Below are 13,980 nucleotides of genomic sequence, written 5' to 3'. Positions count from 1 at the left end.
AACTAAGAATTCAGGTAGAAACTGTACAGTATATACGAAGAATGGTTATCTATCTAAGGTGGGATTTGTACATTTAACATATGTGTGTGTATATATGTGGGTTGGGGAAGAATTTCGTTTAATCTCCAAGCAGAAAAAGAGAGTAATAAATGAGTGAAAAAAAGAGCCAAATAAGATGAAATGTAGTATCATTTATATCCCAAGGAAGGTCAGGGAAAATTATTCTTTTACACTCTAAATTTTCATATAACTTTGTCAATTTGACTAAATAATTCTCTTAAATACAGATAGAAAATGAGGAAGCAGAAATGGATGGGAAAAATATTAGTGAGAATATAAATTAGAAGAAAGTAGGGAGGGGAGGCTGAGCATAGAGGACAGGAAGCCAGAGATGTGGAGAAAAGCAGAAGGAGGAAGGGGCCACAGGAGGAGATCTGTAAGTCTGGCTGTTTTCTCAAACAAAAAAGACAGGCAATGAACCTTTTATACCTCGGAGGCCCTAATAACATCATAACCAGTATGGTCTTTCCAGATATCTTCTCTTAGTGAATTAATCTTATGTACACACAACTGCAAATTTGGGAATGACTTCTTGTCATACACAGATAATGATGCTATGCGTACCTGCTCAGTCAACTTCACAAGCAATATTTCACACAAACACACAGACAGCTACACATCACAGACATACTCACATGAGTATTTTGTATTCCTATATACTTACTCTCATAGCCCCCAAATCTTTACCATAACAAAAGGAGTCACAGAGTAAGTATTGGGCCAACTGGATACTGACCGAGGCTGCGTCATATAGGAAGTCACCGTGCCTGACTCGTATGAGAAGATTATTGGAATATGAGGCATACGTGTGATGACCCAGCAGTGGAGGCTAGAGTCCTCCTCCTACTGGAAGGACAGCGCTGACTGTAGCTTTCCTCCATCTGCTCTGACTCATCAAGGGGATTGGAGGCGGCAGTACTAGCATTCCCAGAACAGTGTATCATACAATCAGGCTCCTTCACGTCTCCTACACCCAGAGCATGTTCACAGACAAGAAACTCTTGAAGAGGCTCCTCAAAGCAAGATTCCCAGTATTCTTCCCGCTCCCTGCCTATTCAAGAGGAGACAGTAGAAAAAAATGCAAGCTGGGGGAACAGTGAATACCAAAGGGTTGATAGCAGAGGTCAGGGGAGAATAAAACATAGTTGTTTGTTAACAGCAAGAGAGAAGTCATGTGACCTTTCTGGAAACAACTTCATCCCAGAAGGAGAAATTTTGGAAGAGGATTTGGGGCTGGGATTCTGGACGAGAAGACTGGAAATAGAATTGCCTTCGGGAGTCTAGCAAGAAAAACATTAATGGGTAAGAGTGACAAAGCTCATTTTCCCAACACCATGCCCACAACCCAGTCCCCAACCTATATTGCAGATCTGTAGACTGAGGTCAATCAGAGATTTTCCTACTCTTACCTGAGAGCAGAGAGAAAATAGAAAAAGGCTGAGGAGTCATTGGAAAAGGAAATGAGGATCAAGTGCCAGAGGGAGTGAGTCCTATAGCCTGCATAGCCATTCTTGAAGAACATCACCAGTTGTATGTAGGCGCTTAAACAATACCTCTCAAAGTCTGCACTTGAGTCATCCTGTGAGTTTTACTCCAACCCAAGCTTCCCTGCTTTACTTAATTCAAGGTACAAATTCCCATTCTCTTATGTCCCAGTTCTGAACAGATGATTTTCCTTCCAGGGAATATTTAAAGGTGAGGTCCTGAAAGTGATGTAAACAGGGCAATCCCTGGAGTTCAAGAACCCTCAACCTTTTTACCTTATTATCTTAATACTTTCCATCCTTTGAGACACCCTAGGTCATCTCATGTTATATTTGAAATCACAGACTAAAGCCTTCAAATCATAATCATCTCTCTTCTAAATCTTATAATGTTATTCAAATAATGTCAGCACATATAGGCTCAGAGGTTCATAAGTCATCAAAAATTGTATCTTCACTTGTATGATAATTAAATAGAAATGAAAATGAGCAGATACTGGATTATGCAGATGCCAGCTTTCTAATTGAGTTATGCAGCTTGGTTGAAGGGCTTGCATTTTCGTTTCAATTTATGGTTGTTTAGGTGCCGTGTGATCACCTTAAGTGGTAGAGTTTAATTTGGTTAGTGCTGTCTGATATCACATGAGAACAGGGTGTGCTGTTATATTAAAATTGTATATTTTTACTGAACACAAAGTCAAGCTTTTCTTTTGTGGAGAAAATTTACAATCAAAAGACAGTTTTGTAGAGTGAAACTTTAGCTTTGTTTCTTAAACTATTAAGACTGGTTTGACTATGTGAAAATGGAACTACTGCTACAATTCTCTCAAGCTAATGAAAAAAAAAGTAAATATTTCTAAATGAGGATTACATATCATCTAAAGGCCAAGCAATGCATGGTGAAATGATGGAAGAATCAAGCTATCAAAGGATAGTATAGGCATATAAGATTCAAGAAAATGTCCTGAAGCTGTTAGTTCTCCAATCATAGTTCAAGTGGCAATTTCGCTTCAGCAAGACATCATCTGTCACATTAAGGAAATGCTATTAATTTGAATTCTGTAGTTTTACTGGTTTTGTGGTTTGACTTAGACATTATTAGCGGTTTAGTTGAGGTTTCATAGAACATATAAATGTAACTCATTAAAAATAAATGGATTTTGTTTTGTGACATAAATATGCCGTGATCTACTTAACTATATTCACGTTAATGGACTTCTGGGCTATATCCAATCTTTAGATATCAACACAGTGCTATGATGAATAATTTTGAACACATATCATTGTGTCCTTTTCAAATATATTTGATGAGTAAGTTTCCTGAGGGTTAATTGCTGGGTCGAAAAGTATATTCCTTTAAAATATTAACAAATATTGTCAGTTGCATTAATTTATACTTTCATCAAAATTGCATTCAAGTTCCTATTTAATTATATCTTTCCTTACAGTTGGTATTGTCATGCTCTTCAATTATGCTAATTCATTAGGGAAAAAACCCTCACTGTTATTTTATTATATAATCTTCAATTATATTTGAGGATGAGCATAATTTTATATGTTTATTCATCCCTTTCTGTAAAGGGACTGTTTACTCATTTTCTCTTATTAGGTTGTCAACTTTCTTTCTGTTGTTAAATCAGTAACTACTGTCCGACTCTTTTGCAACCCCATGGACTGTAGCCTGCCAGGCTCCTCTGTCCATGGGATTTCTCAGGCAAGAATACTGGAGAGGATTGCCATTTCCTTCTCCAGGGGCTCTTCCTGACCCAGGGATTGAAACTGTATCTCCTGCATAGGCAGGAGGATTCTTTACTGCTAAGCCACCAGGGAAACCCTGAGTTTCTTTAACTGCTTTGTAAGACCCTTGAATATTTTGAAAAATTGACTCTTCAATTTCCTCTCAGAAATAAGTATTTTTCCATTTTGTTGGTTGACCTACTTTATGGATTTTTATATCACATGTGTTTTTATAATTTAGCCAATCAGTCTTTAATATTTAAAAGGCCTCTATTTATATTTTAAATCATATACTTTATAAAATTATTAATTTCTTTCTTCTAAGATTTTCATATTTTTGCTTACATTTATATCTTGCTCCATCCAGAATTTATTTTGATATAAGGAGTGGGATAGGGGCTTCTTAGTTCTTTCCCCTAAATGGATCTGTCACAGAATGGGAAAGAATATTTGCAAACCATAGGCTGATAAGGGTATTTAGAGCCGTATGCGTGTTTTCAGAGTCCTTCCATGCATGTTTTCAAAGTCCTTCCATGTTGTCGCAAATATCAGTACTTAATTCCCTTCTATGGATATAACACATTTTGCTTCTTCCGTCCTCAGTTGGTGGACATTTGGGCGTGTTTTCAGAGTCCTTCCATGTTGTCACAAATATCAGTACTTAATTCCCTTCTATGGATATAACACATTTTGCTTCTTCAGTTCTCAGTTGGTGGACATTTGGGTTGTCTCTAACTTCAGGGTATTTTGACCAGTGCTGCTATGAGTATTTATGCACAAGTATTTGTTTGAGTTCTTGTTTTTAGTTCTCTTTGGTGTTTACCAAGGAGTGAAATTGCTGAGGCGTATGGTAGTTCTATACTTAACTTACTGAGGACCTGCCAAACTTTTTCACAACAGCTGCACAAATTTACATTCCCAACAGCAATGCATGAGGGTTCCAATTTCTCCACATCTTCACCAATCCTTGTTCTTATCTTCCTTCCTTTGTGTCTTTTGTTATTATTATAGTTATCCTAGTGAGTGTCAAGTGATAGCTCATTGTGGTTTTAAATTCCATTTCCCAAATGCCTAATGGTGTTGAGCATTTTTCATATTCTTCTTAGCCATTTTCTTTGGAGACATGCCTTTTAAGTGCTTTGTGCATTTTAACTTTATTTATTTAGTCCACTTTAAAATTAGGTTGTTTTTGTCTTAAGATGAATGAGTTCTTTATACATTATGGATACTAAACTGTCATCAGCTATATGGTTTGCAAATATTTTCTCTTATTCTACAGGTTGTCCTTTTCAGTTTCTTGATTAAAACAGCACAAAGGTGTCCTAATTGGATTCCAGTTGTCTTTTTCTTGATTAAACCTGCAACTGTTTATTGTAAGCTTTTGGTATTTTCCAGAGTCTAGATAAGGGTTTTCTTTCAGACAGTATTTGCCATTTTTTCTTTTATATTTCTTTGGCGGAATGGCCCTTTGGGATCCTCTATTTTACTGTTTCACTCTTAAAAATAATTTTGGACAGAAATTTGACTATCTTAGTCATCTTTACAAAGAACCAGTTTGGGATTTTGATAATCTTATCATGTTTACATTTTGTTGTCTATTTCATAGATCTCCTCTTTTGGATTTGGATGTCCTCTGCTACTTCACACCTCTGCCCCCAGCAGCTTTAATTAAATCCATCACTTCATTTCTCCTCTCCTGTCTCTCTCCTCTCTCTCACCTCTCTTTCTTTTAATGAGGTGTTACTTACACACAGTAATGTGAACCAATCTTAAGTACAGTTCAAGAAGTTTTTACGTATGTGTACACCTGCATAACAATTATGTAGGTCAGAATGCAGAACATTCACAGATATCAAAATGTGCCTAGTCAACGCTCCTTCAACAGTAACCATTATTTGAGATTCTAAAAGCAAAAGTTAGGTTTTCCTGTTCTTGTGCTTCAAATAAATGGAACCATGCAGTACATGCTTCTTTGTATGTCTGGCTTCTTTTACTGAACATCATGCTGTGAGTTTCATCTGTGTGGTTGTATATAGCAGTAGTTCTTTCTTTTAAAAGTATTTAATAATATTCCAGTGCTTGATTGTACCACAGTATATCTTTTCTGTTGTCTGTAGAAATTAATATTGCTTCCATCTGTGGCTATTATGAATAGACTTATGACATCCTTGTGCATATCTTGCAATAAATATAAACATGCATCTCTACATGGTATATATTCAGGAAAAAATTTACTAGGTTGTTGGAGAGAAGACACATGCTTAGGCTAGTTTTCAAAGATACTTCCTGATGGACTTTTTAAATTCATTGTACCAATTTATGCTCCCATCAGCAATAAAAATTTTTCCACATCTTCAGTCATTTTATGGATTTTGATGAGGGGTTAGTGCTATTTCACTATGGTTTAAATTTATACACTCTGGTGGCCAATTATGCTGTTCCTGTGCTTATCAACTATTTTCTATATTGCAAGCACATATTCAAGTCTTTTACCCTTTTTAAAAACTGGAATTTCCTGACTTTTCTAATCAATTTGTAGAAGTTCTTTACATATTCTGGGCATCACGTCTATAGCTTACCATTAAATTATTAAAATACTTTGTGTGTAAATGAAGAAAGTGTTGTTAAATGTTAATAATTAGAGGATCTAGTTATTTTCTGAGGCATACTACATTTGCATTCTGCAAATTATAAAATTCCTCAAAATCATACACAGACTATGTGATAGACCTGGGGTTGCAACCTGATAATTTTTTCTCCAGAAAACAATACTTAATTGCAAAATAAAACACTTCTCCAAAGAGAAGACATGTTAGAAGAACTGGTACCACCCTAATGGTTCAAATTCTCCTGAGCATTTCAGCGGCTCCAGAGGCTGCTCCTGGTATCCTGGTGTTTAGCTCATTTAAAAGGAACTATTGTTGCACAGCGTGCCCCCTGATCAATAAGAACTTTGGATAGAGCAGGAAGACACAGGAGATGTGGGGATTCCCTTTTCTGCTTTGTCCTTGATCTTGACTTCAGAGATTTTACTGAGCAATTTAACTTGATAACACAATATCCCAGTCTCTGCTCTTCTAGTTCTGCAATCAATACACCTGTAGCAATTTCCCCCTCAACAGTGAGATGTTTTTACTGGCTTTAATATGCTAATTTGATCTTTTTTTTCTCCACTGTATGAAAAAATGCTGATATGATTGTTAGAGGGAGGAAAAGAGAAGGTATGAGTTGAACAAACGGGATAACTTGGCATATATTGGGAGTGAACTGGTTTAAATCTCTGCATAGATTTGATTTTTAAAACTCAACTATTAATAATTTTGTCCCAACAGTCTGATTCTTACTGCTAAATCTTCTGGCATAGATCTAGGCAAGGTTTTTTCCACAGTGAATTTACCTTATCAAACCACAATTACAATGTCAAATTCTTTGTGACGAGAAATTGTGGTTCTCACCTGATGGAAACATAAGCAGAACTTCCATGGGGATTCTTACACTTCTCATGCTTCTGTGGAGCTGGGCTTGGAAGAGAGTAAACAGGTATGGGAAGTAGGGACTAGGTGATTTTGAGCCCAAAAGATCTTGGGCTCAGAAAATTAGTATTTTTTTTTTTTTGTTGTTGTTGTTGGTTCCTATGGATTTCCTCAGTATCCTCTTCCTAAAAGAAATGTCAGATTAGACAATGGCTGGCTCTGTGACCCTATCATCCTGTTCCACATCCAGTAACACATGTCATTTTTAGAGAATTGAACCTACCATCTTATGTCGAATCTGAGGAAAAGGCAAAATAACACAAGAGAAAGATTGACAATAAACATCACTTTCTTACAAAGGCTTCCTGACCCTAGGGGCAGATTTGCAGTCACCTGGGGGAACATTTTCTTCTCCATGCTTGCATGGGAGAATAATATGCTTTTAAAAACAAATCAAGAAAGGTCAGAGTGTAGCCCTCTAATGCTGCACTCCCAGGGTCCATGAGAGCTGCTACCATTTGACAGTTCACACTCATCTCTGACTCCTGCTTCTTTGGCTCAGGTCAAATCAATTCCAAAAGGGTGCGGTAATTATTTCTATACCAGGATTTATCTTATTTACTCTAAATAAGGATGATTCAGTTGAGGTCCCTGCCCTTGAACATCTTACAGTTTCAGAGAAAGAAAATAATTTCAATATAATTCATTAAGAGTTATGATGTTATAAGTACACTTATGTATCTAGGATAGACTAGTTTGAGAATGTGTGTATCTGTGTGTGTGTGTGTGTGTGTGTGTGTGTGTGTGTGTTTTGTTGGGAGTGGCTGGGGGTGGGGAGTGGGGAAAAGGTGTGGGTCAGTAAAGAAAATGATCCAAGATATTTTTTCCCAATGGGATCTTGAAAAATCTATAGCAGGTGAAGAAGTCATAGAAATTACCAATATCCTGTGACTGCCCATTCAATAAGTTAACCACTGATTGTAGGCATCACTTTGAACTTTGCAACAAGTGTTTAATTCTATGCTATCTACCTCTTTGCATCAAAACAGATAGATATTTGCTTACCATTTAATTTTCCCTGAGATCTAGTCACATGATTGATACAGTTGCACTAGTTTCTATTCTGGGAATGATGTGTGGCAGAGAAATTAGTCTAAAGGACCCAAACTGAACTATATCCTGGAGACTAAGAACCTATGAAGTAATAACTTACACTAAATGGGAAACAATTCTAAAAGTATCTATCTTAACATAGCTTGTGTTCTCAAAATTTATTTTTATGTCAGCTATTTTGACAACAGACTCTATATCCCTTTAGAAGCAATTCTATATCAGTTTGATGTAAGTAATTGTTAGGTGATACAGAATCACTTGGCCCAGTACTTTCATTCATTAAACCACGATATGCTGTGAATCTATGATGTTCTAGGGACGACTATGGAAAAGACCCTGATGTTGGGAGGGATTGGGGGCAGGAGCAGAAGGGGACGACAGAGGATGAGATGGCTGGATGGCATCACCGACTCGATGGACATGAGTTTGAGTAAATTCCGGGAGTTGGTGATGGAGAGGGAGGCCTTGCGTTCTGCGATTCATGGGGTTGCAAAGAGTCGGACACGACTGAGCGACTGAACTGAACTGAACTGAACAGCCCTAGGGATGAAACGCGACTATAGTTTGGTCCCTCCTATCTGAGGGCCTCTGGGTTTTGGTTTTCTATCTGTATTGCCTTTAATAAGCATGTGCTTGGCCAATAATATTTGCTCACAAATCAGGTAATTGAATATTGCAACAGTGTTGAATGCTCAAGGAAAACAATGCTGTCTCTGTGTAGCAGGCTTACCTGTTAATAGAGGGACTAGGTTGAGCAAAAACCAATGAGGTTTAAAAATGCAGTGTGTCCTGGGTATGCGGCAGGAAAAATAGCTAGAAAAGTGACTTGGGGCCGATAAGGAAGCCATAAACGACCATCAAGCAGAGATGAGATTGTTCTTATTAATGTTTTATTTGTTCATTTATTATTTCAATGTTGAATTGAAATCTTTCATCATATTGACCCATCGAGAACCATCCAGGAACCTAAGATTCCATTATCTGAAAACATAGAAAGTAATTGTGACTTTTTGAGAAAACTCCTGGGAATTCCTTTAGCCCACAACTTCCTAACTTGCAATTCTTCAATTCCATGAGGGTTCTTCAATTTAGATATAAATGCTACTTTTTGTGTTTAACTGAAATTTCTTTCCTGTTTGGATGTAGCAGTATCCATGACTTTATCACCAACAGAAATTAGAAGTATTTTAAAATATTCAAGTTGTTGAAGTTACCTCAAAATCATATTTAAACTCATCATTTTGAAACTTAGGTGATTATTAGATCTGCCTAAGTTTTAATGTATTAAAGAGCCACACGTATTATTATGTCACATAGTTTTTTTCCCCAAAACTATATTGGTAACTGTTTCATTGGTAATCTTATGTATTCTATTTGATGTACGTATTTTTCAATTTATTTTTAATGTGATATATTTTTTAAAATACTTTGAATCACCTTTACCAAACACAAAAAGAACTGGTAGCCCAAAACTTGCATAGGGTTCTAAACTTTAGTCTTAAGTAAATTTCTTTCCTTTCTATTTTGCAACAGCTCCACAAAAAAATTTATTATTGTTCCCACATTATTGCAAGTCTCTCTAGGCTTTCTAAACAAGTCGACTAAAAACTATGTGGTCAAACCATTTTTATTTATTTTATGAAACATAATTTATTGAATAGAGTTCTATGCTATGTCTTTTAAAGAACACATAAATGAAAAACACATAGACACAGTTATCAAAGGAGTTTTTAGTCTCTGAGAATGTAGAAATACAATGCAAGACATGATAATGCAATAATAGGCGAGAGATGATGGGCTGGAAGTGGTGGATGAGTGCTGTTTAGTCTGAACAAAACCAGACAGGGTGCTGACTTAAAATGGATATTACGTTATAATGGTGTTTGGAAGTTCACTGATGGCTAAGATTTTTATTCAGGAGCTCCAGTTGAAGTGGGGGACAGGATTGTCAGAAATACTATAGCACATGCAGAGTTATCCCTTGGTTTCCTAGCTCTTTCAAAATAGATTATTTTGTCCGAGGGAAAAATATCAATTCTACAAGGTATTTTGGTTCTTTTTCTTATACCTTGGTGAGTGACTTTTTTTTTTTCCAGGGAAGAAACAATAGGAAGATTTGTATGTTTGAAAAACTAAAAAAAAATATCTACACCATCATGAGATGAGGGAGGTATCACAACAGCAAAATATGACTCAAATGTTTTTGCTGATAATAAAGAGAAATTAAATTCCATGACTTTACAGGTGAATTCAATCTATTGTTTTTATCATTAGAAGTATGATGTTCAGATAGAGAAGATGATGAAGATGATTCTTTTGATCTACCATATGCTTGTCAGATGACACTAGAATTGAATGCACCATCTTCTGAAGTATTAAGTTTTGCAACATTGAAAACATTCCAAAAGAGCAGCATAGTCATCTACTAACAGCCTAATAAAGGGGATTCTTAAAATGGTTGGTATGATTGGGGGCAATTTCTAAGCCTTCCAGCTCTGAATTGTATAATCTTATAGGCTATACCCACCTACATATACTGTACAGTGACTTCACACTGATAAAACCATGAGACAGACAAATCAGACGCAGGTGACAGAATTCCTCCTTCTGGGACTCTCTGGTGACCAACGCACCCAAAAGCTGCTTTTCACCTTATTCCTGGGTGTCTACCTGGCCACCGTGCTTGGAAATCTGCTTCTCATGTTCCTTATTCAGGCTGACTCTCGGCTTCACACACCCATGTATTTTTTTCTCTGCAATCTATCTCTGGCTGACCTCTGTTTCTCTACCAATATCGTTCCTCAAGCCCTAGCCCACCTGCTCTCCAGAAGGAAAGTGATTTCATTCACACGCTGTGCAGCTCAGCTTCTACTATTCCTCGTTTTCGGGGGTACACAGTGTGCCCTGTTGGCGGTGATGGCCTGTGATCGACAGGTGGCTATCTGCAAGCCTCTGCATTACCCTAGCACCATGACTTGTACGGTGTGCATCCAGCTGGCTGCAGGATCATGGGCCAGTGGCATTCTGGTGTCTGTGGTGGACACCACCTTCACACTAAGACTGCCCTATCAAGGCAGCAATAATATTGCTCATTTCTTTTGTGAGGCCCCTGCAATGTTGATCCTGGCATCCACAGACACCCACACTTCAGAGATGGTCATTTTCCTCATGGGGATTGTGATTCTCCTCATACCGGTTTCTCTAATCCTGGTATCCTATGGCCGCATCATAGTGACTGTGGTCAGGATGAGGTCAGCTGAGGGCAAGCTCAAGGCATTCTCAACCTGTGGCTCCCATCTCATGGTGGTCATCCTTTTTTATGGGTCAGCAATTGTCACCTACATGACACCAAAGTCTTACAAAGAACAGGAAAAGCTGGTATCTGTGTTCTATGCAATGGTGACCCCCATGCTTAATCCCCTCATCTACAGTCTGAGGAACAAGGATGTGAAGGGTGCTCTGAGGAAAGTAGCCACAAGGAATTTCCCATGCAGGTTTGGAGTTTTCCACTGACACCAAGAACCTCCTGGTTGTCTACTTCTAAGACTGGCTGAGTAGGTGCCTCTGCAAGATTGGAATATGGTAACTTTCATCCTTGGTACTTGTCTGTGGACCCACGTGCCATCCTTTACCCAGCACTTCCTCTGTAGAAGAAGAAGGACAATAATTCATGGAGTATTAGGAAGGATGCTCTGCTTCCTTCTGGTTGGTCTTTATTTAAAAAATCACCCAAGAAACACTTCCATTTTATATCAATAAATATATCAATGAATTATCAATAAATTCTTATCAATACTTTCCACAAAGCTACGGTGCCCATGTCCCAAGTCTCCTCTTTGCCAAGAGTCTAGAATTGAAATATGTCACTGACAAAGTCATAAAGGGGCAGCAAAATTTGTTGAGGGATCTGCAAGCTTATGAAGAACAGTTGATGCCATCCAATCATAATGATGTTACCCCCCCAAAAATCTAGAAACAAAAATTCTTTGGATTATTCAGAGTAGTTTCCATAATCTGTCAACATCTACTTAACTTCAGATTCTTTTACACCCTTTCTGTCAAGTAACTCCCATATCCAAGGTGGATAGTTTGAGATTAAGGCAGTTTTCCATGTAGTGAATCAGTTTTCCCCAAATGAGGCACAGACAAATTATGGTAGCAGAGGAAGTCCTCAAATCATACCCTTCTAAACATGGGTACTTTACAAGCAAATGGAGGATTTAAAGCACCATTTTATTTTCTCTCTTTCTCACTAAAATAAAAATTCCATGAGGCAAGAAATTTGTTTTATTCACCCATGTGTCTTCAGGGTCTAAATAAGGTCTGACATATGCTGAATAAAAATTTGTTGACATTTTGAGTTCTTAAATTTTTGAAAGTTAGATTCTAAACCCAAAGGTTTTGAAAAAAAAGTGAATGAAAGAATTAAGCAAACTCTACTATTTATTATCACAATTATCATTAATTTATCTCCTAAACAGAAAGATCTTTGAAAGTTACTGGTGGAGTTTTTGGACATACAGAAGAAAACAAAGCATAAAATTATAAAATGACATGAAGAAGTTCAAGAAAATTAAAGCAAAAAAGAAATGACAAAAAGTAATGAAGTTGTCAACCATCAGACTGCTAATCTGTGTAAACTAATATAGCATCCTCAGAGACATCGGTACCCCAGACCCAGAGAATACTGGGCCTACTGAAGTTCTTTATTGCATCACTCATGTTCTTTCATTCATTAATGGATCCCAGTGGAAAGTCCAAAGTCCCAGTGTGTATACTGTGGCTCTTGGAAAGAATAGAGACCAAAGATGTATTTGAGGAACTTGCTTTTCTTTCCTTTGTCTATGTGTTCCATCCCCTCAGTTTCCATCTAAGTCAATCATAGTTTCTGAAAGCCCAGGGTCCTGCGGAGGGCCCGCCTTAGTGCGGCCTTTACTTCACTCTTCCTCAAGCTGTAGATGATGGGGTTCAACATGGGAGTCAGCACGGTATAGGAGAGTGACAACAGCTTCTTGCTCTCAGGAGAGTTGCTGGACTGGGGTCGAAAGTATGTGAGGATGGCAGTGCTGTAGAAGAGCGAGACAACCAGCAGGAGGGAGGAGCAGGTGGAGAAGGCCTTGCGCTTCCCCTCGGCTGAGGGCATCCTGAAGATAGTGGAGAGGATGCGGACATAGGATCCCAGGATCAACAAGAACGGGAAGAGGATGAATAGGACAGTAGCTGTTAGAGCTTCAAGTTCAAACAGAGAGGTATCAGCACAGACCAGTGCGATGACAGGGGGGCTGTCACAGAAGAAGTGGTTCACCCTGTTGGGGCCACAAAAAGGGAAGCTGAAAATCCACGTGGTTTGCACAGTAGCCACTGGGAATCCTGAGAACCAGGAGGCAGCTGCCAGCTGGCCACAGGCCCTGCGACCCATGATGACTGGATAGCGCAAAGGGTCACAGATGGCCACGTAGCGGTCATACGCCATGGTGGCCAGGAGGCAGCACTCAGCAGCTCCGAAGAAGAAGAAGTACATCTGGGTAGCACAGCCAAGGAAGGAGATGGTTGTGTCCTGGATGATCAGGGTCCCCAGCATCTTGGGCACAATAACCAAGTTGAAACCTATCTCCAGGAAAGACAAGTTCCTGAGGAAGAAGTTCATAGGACTTTGGAGGGCAGAGTCAGCTGTAGTAACCAGGATTATGAGGACATTTCCCATCAGGGAAACAAGGTAAATGGTCAAAAAAAGGAGAAACAACAGAGCTTGTAGCTGAGAGGACAGGGATGAGAAGCTCACAAGAACAAACTCACTGACAACTGTCCAGTTTCCCCACATCATTCCTCTGCTCAGGATTTCATTGGACAGTCACACTCCAGGAAGGTGGCAGTCTCCATATGCTATTTAGACTCTATTACACCCTTAGAAAGGGAAATTCTCATGGCCTCTTTCTTCATCCTCTTGTTATTATTGTTGAAGCCTAAACAGCTATACTTTCCAATGCTAAAAACAAGTCTGACTATGGGATTCACTTTTTTTTTTCTAAGAATATCAACAATTTTTTTTTCAGACTGAACTGAGGCATATCATGTATATCTATACATGTCCTGACTTTTCTTTACTCAATAAA

General features: G+C 38.3%; 2 protein-coding genes across 2 annotated transcripts; one reads left to right on the top strand and one right to left on the bottom strand.

Annotated features, from left to right (window-relative positions):
• The first annotated feature begins 10,432 nt into the window (after positions 1 to 10,432).
• Positions 10,433 to 11,380, top strand: OR2D2 (olfactory receptor family 2 subfamily D member 2). The gene has a single exon (XM_065946116.1). The coding sequence runs from the start codon at positions 10,433 to 10,435 to the stop codon at positions 11,378 to 11,380; it is 948 nt and encodes a 315-aa protein (XP_065802188.1).
• A 1,366-nt stretch (positions 11,381 to 12,746) lies between these two features.
• OR10A4 (olfactory receptor family 10 subfamily A member 4) lies at positions 12,747 to 13,691 on the bottom strand. The gene has a single exon (XM_065944933.1). The coding sequence runs from the start codon at positions 13,689 to 13,691 to the stop codon at positions 12,747 to 12,749; it is 945 nt and encodes a 314-aa protein (XP_065801005.1).
• Between the last annotated feature and the right edge of the window lie 289 nt (positions 13,692 to 13,980).

This window comes from Muntiacus reevesi, chromosome 9, assembly GCF_963930625.1.
Source record: "Muntiacus reevesi chromosome 9, mMunRee1.1, whole genome shotgun sequence".
NCBI classification, from domain to species: domain Eukaryota; kingdom Metazoa; phylum Chordata; class Mammalia; order Artiodactyla; family Cervidae; genus Muntiacus; species Muntiacus reevesi.
This window is presented reverse-complemented; position numbering and strand designations above follow the sequence as displayed.

Bases quoted from the DNA above. Each gene is read 5' to 3' on its own strand.
- OR10A4 (XM_065944933.1), bottom strand. From the start codon at position 13,691: ATGATGTGGGGAAACTGGACAGTTGTCAGTGAGTTTGTTCTTGTGAGC.
- OR2D2 (XM_065946116.1), top strand. From the start codon at position 10,433: ATGAGACAGACAAATCAGACGCAGGTGACAGAATTCCTCCTTCTGGGA.